Below are 16,995 nucleotides of genomic sequence, written 5' to 3' on the forward strand. Positions count from 1 at the left end.
TTATTCCTGATGTTGGTGAATTTTTTTTTAACTTAATTTTTTTTTTTTTTTTTTTTTTTGGAGATGGAGCCTTGCTCTTGTTACCCAGGCTGGAGTGCAGTGGCAGGATGTCGGCTCACTGCAACCTCCGCCTCCCTGGTTCAAGTGATTCTCCTGCCTCAGCCTCCCGAGTAACTGGGATTACAGGTGCACGCCACCACACATAGCTAATTTTTTGTATTTTTAGTAGAGACGGGGTTTCACCATGTTGGCCAAGCTGGTCATGAACTCTGGACCTCACGTGATCCACCTGCCTCGGCCTCCCAAAGTGCTGGGATTACAGGCGTGAGCCACCACACCCGGCCAGATGTTGGTGATTTGTGTTCTGGATTTTTCTGTTTTAATTTTAATTTTTATTTTTTTGACCAGTCCAAATAGAATTGCTCAGTTTTGTTGACCTTTTTAAAGAAAGTTTTGGGCTTTGTTAATTTTTTATGCCATCTCCCTGTTTTCTATTTTGTTAAACTTCTGCTCTTTATTATTTCCTTCCTACTACTTACTATGTGTTATATTTTCCTCTTCTTTTCTAACTTATAAAGGTGGAAACTTAAGTCTTTTCTTTTAGATATTCTTTTCTAATGAAAATATATATGCTGGAAAGTTCCTCTCTGTTGCTTTTATTGAATCCCACAAGTTGTGTTTTTTTGTTTTTGTTTTTGCCACTGTTGTTGTTGTTTTGAGACAGGGTCTCAATTTGTCACCCAGGCCGGAGGGCAGTGGTGTGATCTCGGCTCACTGAAGCCCCAACCTCCTGGGTTCAAGCGATCCTCCTGTCTTAGCCCCTCAGGTAGCTGGGACTACGGGTGCACGCCACCTTATCTGGCTAATGTTTTGTATTTCTCGTAGAGTCAGGGTTGCACCATGTTGCCCAGGCTGGTCTCAAGCTCCTGAGCTCAAGCCATTAACAGGCGTCAGCCACCACTGCCCCAGCCTACATCTCAAGTTTTGATAAATTTCATATTTGTTGCCATTCCGTTCAAGACATTTTCCACTTTCCCTTGTGCCTTTCTCTTCACTATCTTAGTCTGTCTTGGACAGAAGTAGAAGTCTTCTGCTGTTTGTTCTTAACATTGATTTTCCCTCTTACTTCTCTTCTGTTTTTTTGTGATTATTTTTTAGTGCTGTATTTTAATCAGTTTAACAATGCAGCAGTTAGTATTGCATTTAAATTTAATTAATTACATTAAATTGCCTTAAATTGCCTTTTGGCCATATCTCTTCCTATATAGATAAGTATTTATATTTATATAGTGGTTGCTGTAGGGATTATAATTTTCTTATCAGTAAATTGAGTCTACTGAGTGTATCCCTTTTTTTTTTTTTTTTCTTTTTGAGACAGAGTCTTGCTGTGTTGCCCAGGCTGGACTGCAGTGGCAGTATCTTGGCTCACTGCAAGCTCCACCTCCCAGGTTCAAGCAGTCCTCCTGCCTCAGCCTCCTGCGTGGCTGGGACTACAGGCACACACCACTGCACTCAGCTAATTTTTGTATTTTTAGTGGAGACATGGTTTCGCTATATTGGCCAGGCTGCTCTGAAACTCCTGACCTCAAGTGATCTGCCCGCCTTGGCTATCCAAAGTGTTGGGATCACAGGCGTGAGCCGCCGCACCCGGCCTGTGTGTACCACTGAACACGAAATGTAGAATGAAACCCTAGAGACTTCTTTCACCTGTTGCGTTTCCAGTCTTTGTTATAGTTTTATCAGAAAGCTACACACATTCACAAACCAACCAGTGTTTTAATCTTTAATGTAAATGGTCATTTGCGTTGTAAATGAGTGGGAAGGCATTAACGTTTTATATGTTCATTATATATTCAGTGTGCCTCCGTGTTTATCGCTCTTCATGTTTTTCTTCAGTTCTGAGCTTCCTTCTGGAATCATTTTCCTATTACCCAAGGAAAATTGTTTGGTGTTCCCTTTAATGGAAATCTTTTAAAAAATGTTTTCTATCTTTATTTAGTTATCTACTTTTTCGTTTGATAACTTGCCTTTTGTTTTTAAAATTTTCATTTCTTTCCCTTAGTTTTCTGTAGTTTTATTAATGTCCCTTGGTGTATATCTTTCTTTACTTTGATTTATAGTGGTTCTTCAGTCAGTGGCTTTGGGTTTTCTGTTCTGGAAAATTTTTAGGTATTATCAATATATAAAAGAATATTAATATTGATAGTGAATCTTGGTATACATTTAGTGAATAAAATTAATCTGTAGGAAACTCTTTATATTTTTAACACCTTTAGTTAGTTGGATTTTGGCCCCAATTATACATTTTGTGATGATGACTTTGTTTCTCATATTCTGCTGAATTCCTATCACCCATTTATTTATTTTCATTTTTATTTACTGGGAAACAGTAAAATTGAAGTAAGGCTGTTTTGTAACTCGCTTAAAAACCTTCAGAAAAATATATTTCAATACAACTTTGGGAATTCTTTAGATTTGGTCACTATTTGCTGTCACACAGGATCCTGGTGTTGGTACCATTTGATTGGGTGTTACATATTTGTATCCATGTTCCTTTGAAGGGTCAGTATGTCTGATGTCCCGAGTGTCTATTTCTCATTCTGTTTAATGGTAGATATTCATACACTGAAGCTTTAAGGCTTATTTTTCTTTTAGTTTCTAATTTTAAATTATGATCTTTCCCTTGTTGAATGGGGCTATTTCTTTTTAAAATAAATACTACAAGGGTCCCCTGTCTTACAAAATGAGCAGCTTAGGCCTCTAATACTCTGGTCCTTGTATATGAATTACTTAAGAGTGTGTATCTGTATATCCTTTGATGCTGAATGCTTTGATTTATTTTAATGACTAGCAAAAATTTTGAGATTATAAAATTGAACATTTTTCTTCCTAGGTGTAATAAGCATATTGAAATGTTCATTTTCTAAATGAGAGATGATGTGTATAAAATTTTAAAAATGGACTTTGAAGAGTGTGCAAATAGAATTTTCTTATTGCTAATTATAGACATGATGTTATCCCATTTGGTAGTTGAGAAAAAATGTCTAACAATTTAATAAGATTGTATAATCTTTACATTTGCATGGAATTTGAACTTTTTTATAGTGATTTTTATCTAGTTTACACCAGTTAGATGTGGCACCACCAACTTTTAAACACCTCAAATAACTCTCATCTTCATACTTAATTATGCAATGGTACAAGTGTTTTAAACAGAAATGTGAGATGCTCTTTAGTAATGCTTTGAAAAGTGCATGAGTCTAATACTGACATTTCCTTTCATGTTTTTATTTTTTTCTTTGTTTGCTCTATCAAATATAATGTGCAGGAATTTTTTCTTATTGAACTGCAGAGATAAATTTTTAGAAAACTGTATACCTTAATACTGATGGTATAAAAGTCTTCTTGCTTTCCCTAGTGGCATAAAGTAACACTTCAAATATTTACCTTTCTATTCTTCACTGGTACAATCATGGCTCACTGCTTCCTGGAAGTCATGGGCTGCAGCAGTCCTCCTGCCTCAACTTCCTCACTAGGTGGGACCATAGACACATGCCACCAGGCCTGGCTAATTTCTTTGACTTTTCTCTAGAGACAGGGTTCACCTGTGTTTCCCAGCCTGGTCTCAGACTTCTAGACTCAAGTGAACCTGAACCTCCCGCTTTGACCTCTCAAATTGCTGAGATTACACGTATTAGTCACCACATCCGGCCTAAATTTCTTATGTGCCATGGTACTGCAAAACGCCATAATTAGGGGCAGCTGGATGGAAGGTGTAGGAGGACACTGTAGTGCCTTTTCAATATTTCTGTATATCTAAAATAATTTAAACAGAAAACATTTATTTTAAAACATGAAGGGGGTTATCCTTCCATAAGGGTAGAGTACAAAGGCAGGCTCATGGTTGGCTTTGGTGTTGTTCCATTGTGAATTCAGAGCTGCACACTTTCTTTTTCATAAGTTTAACAAAAAATAAAGCAAAGAGGCAAAGCTTGCTTGGGGGTGCTGGGAGGGGCTGGACATGGTTGACTTTGTGATCTGGGGACTAGTGTGTTCCATCCGTGAATGTCTTTCGAGGTGCACACTTTCTTAATAAATTTTCATAAGTTTAACAAAAAATAAAATGAGAATGTGAAGCTGGCTCGGGTTGTTCAGAAGGGACGCGGACCCAGCAGCTCTGTTCGAAATCATAATGGGGGAACCAAGGGCCCCCTATATCCAAGTCCGTCGGGAGCCGGGGCATCGAGTTCCACTCCAGGAATCTCCAGGAACCCTGAGGTCTTCCCTGAGCCGGGGCCGGGCTGGGCACACCCTGAGTGTCCACAGGGTAGGTGTCTTCCCAGACAGCTCCACCAGGACAGGATGTGGAAGAACGAGGTGCCCACGGTGGGGAAACTAACCAAATGGGCCGCTGGAACCGGGCTGGTGGGCCTGGAGGGGCCTGCCTGTCCCCCTTGCAGAGGGTCATCCTGCCACTTGAAGCCAGCACAGGCCTAGGTGCCGAGAACCCTTGCTCCGGTTTGGCTGAAAGGAAAACAGTCGTGGTCAGCGTCTCCACTGAGCCCATGCAGGCCTTTCCCGGCCAGGCCCCACCTGCCTAGGTCTCTGGAGTCCTCAGGGTCTCTGTGTGGCCCCGTGGTCTGACACTGAGGACGCACCTGTAGTCTGCTGATCCCAGGGGAGAGGTGTGTGCCACCTGGCATGGGGAAGCTGTGGGGGGATGGCAGGTGGCTCCTGGGACTGCCCCCAGGGTTCAGACTGGCCGGGGGCTTCCTACCACACACCCTCGTCCCAGGACTATTGGGCCAGGGATACAGCCCCCAGTGAGAACTCAGGTGGGAAGGGACTTGGATGTCACCCAGCCCTTTGCCACCTCACATGGGGACCCATCTCCACAGTGGGTGATTGGACCCGGACATGGGTCACCCTCTGCCCTCCTGGGCTGCCCAGTCCATGCCAGGACTGACCGTTCCCACATCTGGCTGAATTCTTGGCTCTAGCTCTCACCCGGGGTCCCGCTTGTGCCCTCTCCCTGAGTGCTCTGGGGTCAGGGACACCCGATTCCCTTGTCTCCCTGGCTCAAGGCTGGTTGTCCTGGCAACCTTGGAGGAGCGTGCAGCAGTGAGGGGCCTCTGCTGCTCTCTGAGGCTGTGGGTGCTTGCAGGGAGGGGTGGGGTTTCCCACAAATGGGTCTGGCTCATCTAGTGCCCTAGAGGGTCCTGTGATGGGGCGACAGAGACACTGTGGAATGTGGGAGGGGGCTTGTTTGAGGGTCATGCCCACATCCCCGTCCTGTGGGCACAACACATCCAGTACACACGCACTGAGCGCCTGCCCTGAGGACCGGTGGGCCTCCTGTGCTTTCTTAGAGTCCAGGAGGAAGAGGAGAAAAAAAGGTGAAGAGGAAGGCCCAGGTAGTAGGGTTGCGGGTCTCGGGCACTCCCCCACTATTGACTGCCCCAGAGGGTGACATGGGAGGGGACATGGCACTGGAGCCCACCTGGGGGTGGCAGGTCCCCTTGCTTCCTTGTTAGTTTCTTCATAGAGGCCCTAAGATGCTTGAGCACAGCGTCATCATCCAACTCCCAAGTATGGAAGAACTGGTTCCGAAACCGTGCCCACAGGCCAGACCTGGATGTCTTCGTGAGGCGCTCTAGGGACAGGGTGGACATCAGGCCAGGAGAGTTCCCTGGGAGGGGGCACAGCTGATACCCTGTGACCACTTCAGTCTCCCACTGGGCCGTGCCAGAACCTTCTGTGGCCACCCCAGGGGTCCAGATGTGCACAGGAGCCTGTGGCTGGGGGACAACCTGGGCAGGGAAGTGCTCAGGACACTCCTGACTTTCATCTGGGCCATGTGGGGGACGGGCTCGGTGTCACTGTGCCCTGCCCAGCCCACCTGGCCAGACCTCCCTCTGGACCAGAACAGAGGATCATGAGGACAGTGTGAGGAAGCTGCCCTCGGGTAAATCGGGGTCTGACCCCAGGGCTCCCCAGGCCCCACTGGGCACACGGAGACTTACTCCTCTGAACTTTAAAGGCAATGCTTCTCATCGGCATCAACACCTGTTCTCCTTCCAGCAAATACACGTCCCACAGGCGCAGGATGAGCCCAAGAGAGATCTGTGGGGATAGCAGGTGTGGGAGACTGTAGCCCTTCCAGGCTGGGGCTGGTGGCTCGAGCTGAGCCCACTGGGGCTTCAGTCCCCAGAGTCAGTGATCTTCCCCATGAGGGTTTCCTGAGCCCTCCAGGGCGCTGGGTCAGACAAGGTCTTGCAGCTCCTCATGGGGGGCACTCATTGGAGTGGGGGTGTGGCTCCTGGAGAGAGGGGCTTGCCCAGGGCTTGAGGCTTCCCTGATCCCTGCCAAGTTGGGTCCTGGCCCAGTCTGCCTGTAAGGCGGGGTCTGAGTCCCAGTTATTGCCCTGGGATGACCCCCCTTGGGCAGAGGGTTTTGTTTGGGTGTCCTGTGGGGACCCCCCTGTGGGCAGAGCCTCCTGTGGGCTGTGGGTGAGCCAGACCCCCGGGCTGGGGAAGCAGGGCACTGCAGGGCAAGGAGGGTCCCTGAGCCAGGGTCTCCCTGTGCCTTCTTACCCCGTCATTCAACATCTGGAGAAGCCAGCCTAACGAGGAACCCTGCGCGCAAAGACCTTCCTTGTCCTGACGGGAGGAACAGAGGTGCTCAGGGCCCCCTGGGCTGCCCTAAAAACCTCCCTCTTCCAGGGCCTCTGAAGACCCTTCCCCTAGTGCAGAACACTGGGCGGTGTCCAGGGCTCCCCACAACACCGTCCCCTTCCCACACTCCCGGTGGACACACTGCCCTTTGCCCTGCTCTGCGGGAGCTGGGCCCCCATCCCTGTGCCTCTGTCCTATAGACCAACTCCCAGCCCATGGAGAACCCGACGTCCCAGGTCAGCCAGTGGCTGGGACTCAGCCAGTCACCAGCGCCACGGGATGCAGGGCCTCTGGAGAAGAGCCCAAGCTTGCTCACCAGACGCCATAAACTCACCAGACGCCACATGGTCTTGGGTTGTGACGTGGGGACCACATGCTCCTGATGGTCTTGGAGCCCCTGGACTGTCCCGCCATTTGGACTGTGGAATCCTGAGAAGCCCCCAGCCCATCAAGGAATCAGAGCCTTTCCCCAAGATGTGGAGCCATCAGCTGGAAGAGCTGGGCAGCTGGAGAGGCCCCCAAACCGCAAGGCCTCCCACCCTCCCATCTGATGACCTCACCATGCAGCCTTTGCCCTGGGGAGGTGGGGCAGGAACATCCCCTGGAGTCTGGCTGCAGGTTTCCCTGGAGGCCTCCTGGACCAGGGTGCAAAAAGGGCAAGCCTGACTTTGAGGCCACAAAAAGGTGGCCAGAACAGGGTGGGTGCTGGGCTTCCTGGTCATCTCCTGGAAGTGAGGTCGGGCCAGGGGACACAGGATGGGGAGATGCTGCCACCTGGGCTTGGTCGGCCCATTTGTGGGCACCAAGGGCAACTGGAGCCCGGGTAGCTGGAGGGCAGGAGGACTCTCAGAGAGGAGACAGTCAGCTGCACAGAGAGCCGGAGGGCGTGGCAGCAGGACACAGAGGGTGGCCACGGGGAGGATGAGATGCCCTCCGCTGATGGGGATGAAAGGCGTCTGACTTGGGCTTTGGGGGTCAGCCGCGAACTCCCGTGGGACCCTCAGCAGAGACATCCTAAAGGCTCCCAACAAGCTGGCAACACAAGGAAGGTGCCTTGGCTGAAAGCTGAGATCACCTGGCCAGGGTGGCTGTCTCTGGGTCTGGCTGCATGAGGTCCCTTGGGCAGCTGTCCACCTACCCTGCAGGGAGTGCCTCTCACTGGCCAGCAGCTGCACCAGTGCCCAGAATGCATCCTCCTCAGGCAGATACAGGAGAAACAAGGCCGCGATGGGGCTCAGGTCCCTGCAGTAGCCCACCTCCTGCAAGAGCCAGAGTCACCGTGAAAGGACATCACCTGGGAGGACTGAGGTCACCTGGGAGGACTCATGTCATTGGAGAGGGCAGAGGTGACTGGGGAGGCTTCCTCTGAAGAAGAGGCTTCCTCAGGGTGCAAATTCATTTCATGACAAGAGCCAAGTCCATCAGGCACTTCAGCACTTGTCCAAAATGCCTCCTGATGTCCTGCGTGTGACTCTGCCAAGCTCCTGGGCTTTGGGGCAGCCCCAGGAGGAGGGCGTCATTTCTTGTGCTGAGAAGTGGTGGTCAGACCCAGGTGACACCAGGAGTCCAGGCCCCGACTCTTTTGTGTCTCAGCTAGACCCCTTGAGACCACCGCCTTGCTTGGAGGTTTATGCCAGCAGTGAGCTGGAGTCCTACCTCCTATATCCTGGTGGGTCACAAATACTAACTTTAAAAGAAGCGACAGCACCCCCACCAGACACCCACTCCTGTGAACAGGGAAATACTGCCCGGGAACGTCACTGCCGGGAATACTCACCGGGTTATACTCCGAATATGCCAGGAGGATGTAGAATAGTTCCCGCTGCCTAGGAAACAGAGAAAGGAGGCTTTTGTTTGTTTTGTGCAGATGCCGTTGGTTTCACTTTGTCCACAAAGCCTAACAACAAATCCCATTTCAGGTTCAGATGATTCACCAGATAAGCAGTGAGCTTCTCAGGGCCTTTGAAGAAATATTTCAGTAAAATCCACATCTGTGACATGCAGATAGCCCAGTCGTACAGTGGCTTGCCTGATCCTTTTCACTCTGAATGATTTTTTTATTTTTTTTTCAGTTTGCACACACACCAGTTCAGTCTTTGGATGTACAGTTCCTCCACGGTTCTAAACCAATGGGCAGAGTCTCCCGGCCACCGCTCCAGCCCCTCCTGGAGTGACTCCTTCATCTTCCAAGTCTCCAGGGTGGCCCCTATGCACCCAGCCTCTCCCCAGTCTGTCAACCCTTGGCCACCCAGACTACTTCTCAGTCCCTATGATTTGGTCTTTTCCAGAATGACCCAGGAAGGGGAATCCTACGTGGTAGCTTATTGGGTCTGGCTTCTTTCCCTCAGCAAAATGCATCTAGGATCCACCCACATTCATCCGGCCATCACTGGCTCGATCCCTTTTCTCACTGGGTCTTCCGTTTGGAGGGAGGACCGGTCTTGCTCTCCCCATTCCCGTGTTGAAGGCCATCCCCGACGTCTCCGTGTATGAGTGACAATGAATTAATCAGTGAACATCTTATGTGGATGTCAGTTTTCAAATCAGTGGGTTCAATATCTGAGACACTTTGGGGACACGTGGTTGAAGTCCATTGAGCTTTGTGAGTCACTGCCCAACTGGCTGCCAAAGTGGCTGTGCCATGTCACGTTCCCAGCAGACAAGGATGACAGTTTCCAGGACCCCTAATTGCCCCAGCATTTGGTGATGTCAGTGTTACCTCGGGAGGCTCTAGGGCCCTCTGTCCTGCCACCCTCCCGTGAGTCCTACCGTGGGTCCCCGTGGGTCAGGGAGAGCACCTTTCACCATTGTGCATGATTTTGTTTGCTGCCTTCTGTCTCCTCAGGATCCTCCTGGGTTCTGGCCCCACGTGTTCCAGTCTGGCCCAGGGCTTGGAACCAGGGAGGTGCTTATTTCATGGTGCCAGCTGTTCCCTGGGCCAGGAGAGCTCTTGGCAGCTCTGTCATCCCTCCTAGGTGACCCTGGCTTCTGCTCTGGGGAAGCCCCCATCCCTTTCATTCACTCCATGTCTGCTGTGATCCTGTGGCTCCCATAGGCTTACTTGGCTCCGTATCGATCCCTGAAGAAGATGTGAGTCCTTAGTGTCTTGCTTATGTCCACGTTGATCTGGTGGATGTGTTCAGATGACCTCTTGCCCTTCTCCTTCATGACCTGTAGGGCAGGGCCAAAAGGAGGAAGCAGCCTCAGAACAGATGGAAGACTCCCTGCCCCAAATGGCAGTCGGCCCACAGTCAGCACTCCGGGAAGGAAGGAAAGCAGGAAGGTTTCCTTGTGCACAAAGCTGCTTTTTGGCTTGTTACTGAAGCCGGGGAGGGTCACCGGAGCCGAGTTTGTCTGTGGTGACTATGTCACCGTCCGTGCCCAGGATGTGCATCTGACCATCCCACCCACCCCCCAGGCTGGGCTTGATGCTCCCTCCAGCTGGAGACCTGGGCTCCTGACACAGCCTGTCCTGTTTGTTGTGCTCTGCCTGAGCGTACCTTGTATGTTCTGGGGTTTTTCGACTTGACTTCCTGTATGTTCAGCAGGACTGACCACACTTGGCCCCGGATGTTCATGGGAATGCCCTTATATACTCGATCTATCAGCTGTGGGCAGAAAACAACCTGGTGTCACAGGCCACGGGGCGACCCCAGTGAGGACCAGAGCCCGAGGATTCTGGAAATGGTTGGTTTTGACGCCGTGATTCCTCGTTAGAGGTGACATTAAGCTGGGACAGGGTCTCCCTTCCCAGGATTGAAAAAGTGCATGGACACTCAGAGTCGGGACTCTGATCTGAACATTTTCCTTCCTTTGGGTCACCAGGGCATCCCTAGCCTTGAGCTCCGGGTGGTCCCAGCCCTAGATTCAGATTCCCTCCCAGCAAGGTGATGCTTCCATAAATAGGCAGGAAATCTGGCGACCAGGCCTGCAGTCCTCTGGGTGAGGACAGTGTGCCACCCGCCCTCTGAGAGCCTGACGGTGCCAGGTCACAGCCATGGGTGCCTGTCCCCTGTCTCTGCAGAAAGTGGTTCCGGGGGCCTCTCCCTCCAATTACCTTTTTACTGTTCTTATATGTCTCCCATTGTCGCAGCATTTCCATCCACTTGCTCTTTCGTGTTATCTCCCGCCGCATTTGCTGTCAAATGAGAAATGTCAAATGAGAAATGTTGGCATTAGGGGAGCTGCCAGGCTTCCCAGAGCCGCCCATGAATGCTGGGTCTTGGGCTCTGGAGCCCTGGTGGACCCAGCTGGAGGGAACCAGGGAAGGGCAGACCCTAAGGGCTGAGAGCCTTTGAGCAAATGAGCGCCAGTGGGCTGGCTTTGGGACCCCGGGACGTGCCATCCTCAGGCCACAGACACACCAGTCTTAGGTCAGGTCCCAGCCTCTGGGTGGGGTCCTGGCCACCCCCAGGCCACAACTGTGGTTCTCATTTTGGAATGTTATCAAACTGCCCAAGTTACCGCAACTTGGGGTCAGATCCAGCAGGGACTGCTGCCCCTCCCAGTGATAGCATGTTGCCCTCACCGGCCACTGCCCCGGCCAGCTGCCTCCTCTGCCTCACCGACCACCCGCCCAGTCCCCACGCCCCTGAACCAGCCCCTCCATGCATCAGGTTCTTACCTTCACCTCCCGAGCAGTGGCAGGAGGCAGCTCTGTCTCACTGTAAGACAACCCAGGCAGAACTGAGGACCTGCACAGGGCCTGGAGCTGCCCCAGACTGGGAGCCAACCCCCAGAAAGGACAGGCTCTGTCCCTATCCAGCTCAGGGCTCAGCCCAGGAGAAGACACAGGGAAGGGAGGACAAGGGCCTTCCTGTGGGGCTGACTCCCAAGAGGGGCAGGAGCTGGGAGAAGAAGGAGTGCGGGGCCAGTCTGGGCGGGGTTACTGGGGCCCCTGGCGTGGGGGGCGGTCAGGCTGCACAATGGGGCTGCCTGTCCTGGACTGGAGGTGGTGCTTTCTGCTGGAGCTGAGAAAGGTCAGGCCTGAGATGGGATGGGGGCCGCCCAGGGTGGGCGACAGGGCCCTCACAGGAGTCCCTCAGGGAGTGACTGCATCACCCCACCGGGGTCAAGGGAGCCTGCCCTGAGACCTGCCCGGTGTACTCCTGGTGCACCAGGGGCCCATCCCACTTGACAGCCCCAAGGCCCTTGCAAGTTCTGACCTCCCAGCATCCACCTGCCTCTCCCTGCACCTGACCCACACACCCTGCGTTTCAGAAGTGGCACCGCTCATCAGCTCCCTCCCACCCTACCTCCCCCGGGATCCTCTGTCTCTCCATCCTATGATCCCTAAGGGATGGTCTCCTGGCTGGGCTCCTCTTACCTGGCCCCAGATCCCTTCCCAGCACCAGACCCAGGGTCTGTAGCCACAAGCCCTGCTGCCTCCCTGGCCTTAACATGAGATGCCCAGAACGGGGCCCTGCCCGTCTTCTCCCCCATTCCCCTAGGGCCACAGCCCCCACTGTCTCCATGCCTTTCCATCTTCCCGATGGGGGCAGTGAGGGCTGTAGCTCTAGGGAAATGAGGGAGGACAGGGGCAGGTGGTCCCTCAGAGACCTGCTGGACAACAGCCCTGAGGCTAGGCCAGGCGTCCCCTCACCCTGTGGCCACAACACATGGATCTCACTGGGGTTGTCTCCAAGTAGAGAGGGCCAGACCCTCAGGCTGCCCCGCTCCTCTTGTGCTGACTTGGGGACAGAACTGCTGAGAGTCCAGGGGCCTGACCTAGCCCAGTCTCCATTCCCACCCGCTCCCTAGATGGGCCCCGCACCTCTGGCCTAACAGCAACCTCGGGCTGGACCTGCAGGGGAGCCAGGGAGGAGTTCTGACCCTGGAAAGGAGGTTGGCCTGACCTGGTGAGACAGTCCTGCCTCAGAAAGGCCTTTCTAAAAGCAAACCCATCCCTGAGCTGAGACAGGTGCTTCAGGGGTGAGGGGAGCACAGAGGACTCACTGCACAATCCCAAAGCGATCAATGTTGTTGTAGATTCCAACAGGCTCAGGCCCCATGTCCTCTGGCAGCCCAGCTCGGTGTCCCTGTAACCCAGAGGGAGGCTTGGTGAGGGGTCCAAAAGAAAAAGGGTGCAAGGGCCTGGAGGTAGTGGCCACCCGTGCCCACCCTGTGCTCCTAGGGAGCCCAGGACCCTTTGACCAGGGTGCACTGGAAGAGGCCTCCCTCCAAGGAGCAGACCGACCTGTACCTTCTCATAGTTCATAATGATGTTCTCTCGCTCCTGTGCCCGCAAACTATCTGCATCCTCTGCGATTTCCATCCTGTGAGCCAAAAATCATCTAAAAGTTACATTGTACCCGAGAGCTTCAGAGAAAACCTGAACCGCTCCCACCGGGCTCCCAGATGCTGGCTGGCTGCGTAACCCCCATTCCACCACCATCCCCAGGTAAAAAGGGGCCAGACTCAGTGGCCCACACCTGCATGAGTCTCTGGAGTCTCAAGCCCCAAGCAGGGGTGGGCATCATCCCAAGGACTTGAGGACAGTGCGACCTGGACAGAGAGTCCAGTTGTCCCCAAATGCCATGAAATGGGGACACACCTGCCCCAGCAGGTTGAATAGTGTCCACCTGCCAAGGGTGAAGGGCCGATGGTGGGCTATTCCAGGGATGTGGAGGCAGACTGGGGTCAGCGATCAGAGGTCTCTGTACAGTTGGCCTCCTGAGATGCTCAGGGACCACAGAGATGCCCAGTTTCCTACAGGGATCAAGATCTCTCCTGACTGCTCTGTTCTTCTCCGCTCATCACTTTGGCTCCCGTGGCCCTTCAGTCTGAACAGTGAAGCCACTTTAGGAATAATGCCAGTTGAGCAGGAGGGTGTTCGGTTTGGGGGATGAAAATGATCTATTGTGCTAGTGGAAACCCTCACTTGGGGAGGGACTGTGGACTCCACCATTCTGAGCTGTCCCTACAGGAGGGGGCTTCATTTTCCTGGGTCACTGAGGAAGGACCGTGGGTCCTTGATCCTGGAGAACACCTAGATGGACAGTTCCTCCTGGGAACACTCGGGGCAAAAGGAGGGCGAGGCCTCGAGAGGACCAGACAGAGCAAGAAATACTTGGAGAGAACCCCAGTGCCTGGACCCCTTTGAACAGAAGGGAAGATGGTCTCCCCCCAGCCAGCCCTCCAGGGCTCCTTCATTTTCCACAGCTGCCCAAGGGCAGAAGGTTCCCCCGGACAAGGGACCTTGTGTGTTCAGTGGGGCCCACAGCCACCATCAGGACCCAACTTAGAGCACAGAGGTGTTCTGAGGACCCTCCTATCTACCACACCTACAGTGGATCCATCCCAGTGACTCTGCCAGGACCAGGCTCTGCCCCGTCGGGATGGGAAAACTGGGAAGACTTGGGATCTAGGGCAGGGAGGTCACAGGGTTCAGGCCTGAATTCCAGCACAGTACACAGCAAGGGTGAGAGCAAAACCCAGGTTCATGTCTGGATTCCCAGGCCGGTTACCGCCTCTCTGACCCCAGACATCTCACCTGTCAAATGGGTACACTAGGGAATGGCACTCACTCTATGAAGCCACCATGAGGACGAAAGAGCCAATCGTCTACACTGGCAGTGTAGAACGGGCACCCGGTGAGTGCTCAGGGATGACCCTCCTCGGTAGCTGCCCAGAGGCCAACACCACCCACAGCATAGCCACTGTCCCCAAGTCAGCCTGGAGGGAAGACAGCAGGTCACACTCACCTGATTCTGATGAATCGGCTGACCTGCGTTATGCCTCTCAGGTAGAAAACCTTCGAGTCCACAAAACTGGTCCCAGATACCACTGTGCGTGTGTAGCTGATACCACTGTGCGTGGGTAACTGCTGTAGAACACAGAGGCAGGCCTGAGAGCGGATTGGTGCTAAGCACCAGTGACACTCTGAGGTCATGGCACGCATCACAGTGGGGCCTTGCCCGGGTCAGCAGGGCCCAGAGACGGGGTCCTCCGCTGCCTGAGGCGGCCACATGCCTGCCTGCAATGTGTTTGTGTGCATGCGTGCACACGTGTACATGGGTAAACACATCTGTGCACGTGTGTGTGCCTTCTCTGGCCAGGCCTGGCTGCCCCACTCATGTGTGCACCCAGTTCCTCATCACTGTCACCCCCGAGGCCCAGGACCAGTATCAGAGCATCCACGGGTGTTCACTAACCTCAGCCCTCCTCGCCCAGGGTTGTCTGGGATACACATAAGGGTGGAGGGAAGTGACCACTACTGTTGAATCTCAGAATACAAATGCTAATACTATTACCTAATGGTCTTTTGCGTGTCTCTAATGGTATCTCTTTTTAATTTCTGATATTTTAACTGAGTATTTCTCTCCATGACCCTTGAATGTTCTAGCTAGAGGATCCTGTGGGGAAAGTGCCAGGCACACAGTAGGGCCTCACTCTATTCTAGACATGTTATCTAAAATCTGGTTCATCTGTCCTTCCTGCCAGGGCCTAGGGGATGCCAAATTCCAGGGTCCAGAAAGAGCTTGGGATAAAATGAAGCTTCAAGGGGTGGACTTTGACCTGGGCTGAGTCTGCCTGTGCCATTCAAACGGAGTCTCAAGTCCCGAGATAGGGAGTCCAGATGCCCCAATGCAGGGACCTCTGATCGACACCTGCTCCCCTGTACTCATTAGCAACCTCACCCACCCTACTCTCAAAGCACACTTGGCCATTATAACCGGGAGCTCTGCATCTGTGGATTCAGCAACAGCAAACGGAAAATATTCAGAAAATAAATTGCATGGTTATGTCTCTAGTGAACATGTGCAGACTTTGTTCTTGTCATCATTCCCTAAAGAATACAGTATCAAAACCGTTTATGTAGCATCTGCATTGTGTTACAGATCATAAATAATCTAGTAATGGTCTAACGTCTATGGGAGGATATGCATAGCTTATATGTAAATACTAGGCCATGTTATATCAGAGATTTGAGCATCCATGGATTTTGGCATCCCCGGGACCCTAGAACTAATCCTCCATGGATACCAAGGGATGACTGTATAAACTCACTCAGGAAGGCTTCTTATTGGAGGAAGGACCCAGGTCAGTACAGACAGGGACATCGTCCTTGGACTACTGTCCATCCGTTCATCCATTTATCCAGTGGCACTACCCTCTAGGACTGTCCCAGTGACAGCCCTAGCAAGTGGAGACATTAAAAAAGACTGACTCACGTTGTCCAGCTTTGAGGTCTTGGAAGAAGTTGCACCAGTGTGAAAATAGGGGGTCAGTTTCCTCCAGGATCCAAAGAGCATATCAGGGCCCCTTGGGGTGAGGAAAGGAGCGTGGCCTCTCCAGCAGCCACACGGGCTGCAGTAGGATGGGGCTGGGGCTGGCCATGTGGATCACCTGGGCCTCATGAGGGCAAAAGAAAGACCAGGGGGTAGAACAGGAGCATGGGGCAGCTGGATGCCTAAGGAGAAGGCACCTCAGGGAAGGGGTACTAGTTTGTTTTCACACTTCTGTAAATACTCGAGACTGGGTAATTTATAAAGGAAAGAGGTTTAATTGACCTGCACTTCAGGGAACTTACAATCATGGCAGAAGGTAAAGGGGAAACAGGCACCTTCTTCACAAGGCGGCAGGAGGGAGTGAGTGGAGAAAGAGGACGTGCCACACTTTGAAACCATCAGCTCTCCTGAGAACTCCCTCACTCTCAGGGGAGCAGCACGGGGGAAACTGTCCCCAGATCCAATCCCCTCCCACCAGGTTCCTCCCTTGACACAGGAGGATTACAATTCCAGATGAGTTTTGGGTGGGGACACAGAGCCAAACCTATCAGGGTCTCAGCCTGTCTTGCAGCTCCCCGGGGCTGAGGCTGAGTACAGATCTGCTGGCCCTGCCCTACAGCACCGGGGGCTCTGCCTGTGCGCCCCCATCTGCTGCTTCCTGGGGGTGGTGGCTGCTTCCTCAAGAGGAGGTTGGATCTGCTCTCCTGCCCACCCCTCTCCAGGACCTTGTGGAGTCCTGGCCACGTCCTCCCAGGGTAAGGGCAGGAAACTGGGCTCCTTGCCCTTCTTGCTGCTTGAGTGACAATCCTGGGGTCTTTCTTAGGCCCCATCACTCTTCCTGCTTCTAAATAGAGAGTATTTTGGCAAATCTTCCTGGCAGAGGCGGGGGGCTCATCCCTGTTATTTGTTCTAGCTTGGTAAAGCCAGGTGAAGACATCTGGGCAAGCAGATAGTAGAGTGGCCCCCAGGAAGGGTGGGGCGAGGGTGCTGGCCTTTGGGCTTGCCTGGACCCGGCTGGGAGGGGGCAAGATTACTAGGAAGCAGGGTTGTGAGGGCTAAAATCAAGAGGCGGGAATAATGCTGGTGGAGGA

At 52.6% G+C, this 16,995-nt stretch overlaps 4 protein-coding genes across 5 annotated transcripts in view; 1 reads left to right on the plus strand and 3 right to left on the minus strand.

Annotated features, from left to right (window-relative positions):
* LOC126939306 (TBC1 domain family member 3G-like) overlaps positions 1-14,475 on the minus strand; it is a 574,604-nt gene extending 560,129 nt beyond the window's left edge. The window contains exon 1 of the mRNA XM_050764539.1: positions 14,401-14,475. The gene's annotated coding sequence lies outside the window, so the exon portion shown is untranslated. The remainder of the gene's footprint in view (positions 1-14,400) is intronic.
* Positions 1-14,475, minus strand: part of LOC126939317 (TBC1 domain family member 3B-like) — a 203,332-nt gene extending 188,857 nt beyond the window's left edge. The window contains exon 1 of the mRNA XM_050764551.1: positions 14,401-14,475. The gene's annotated coding sequence lies outside the window, so the exon portion shown is untranslated. The remainder of the gene's footprint in view (positions 1-14,400) is intronic.
* Positions 1-16,995, plus strand: part of LOC126939304 (TBC1 domain family member 3G-like) — a 292,702-nt gene that overhangs the window by 222,304 nt on the left and 53,403 nt on the right. The gene's annotated exons all lie outside the window — the stretch shown is intronic.
* On the minus strand, positions 3,999-14,469 carry LOC126939307 (TBC1 domain family member 3G-like). Its single transcript, XM_050764540.1, has 14 exons — positions 14,378-14,469; positions 12,877-12,949; positions 12,630-12,712; positions 11,299-11,338; positions 10,732-10,812; positions 10,175-10,282; positions 9,736-9,845; positions 8,452-8,500; positions 7,813-7,933; positions 7,009-7,103; positions 6,594-6,659; positions 6,024-6,123; positions 5,501-5,653; positions 3,999-4,524 (listed from the first exon to the last, which is right to left on the minus strand). The coding sequence occupies exons 2-14, from the start codon at positions 12,946-12,948 to the stop codon at positions 4,109-4,111; spliced, it is 1,494 nt and encodes a 497-aa protein (XP_050620497.1). The 5' UTR covers position 12,949; positions 14,378-14,469; the 3' UTR covers positions 3,999-4,108.

The sequence above is a fragment of the Macaca thibetana genome, chromosome 16, assembly GCF_024542745.1.
Source record: "Macaca thibetana thibetana isolate TM-01 chromosome 16, ASM2454274v1, whole genome shotgun sequence".
Classification (NCBI taxonomy): Eukaryota; Metazoa; Chordata; class Mammalia; order Primates; family Cercopithecidae; genus Macaca; species Macaca thibetana.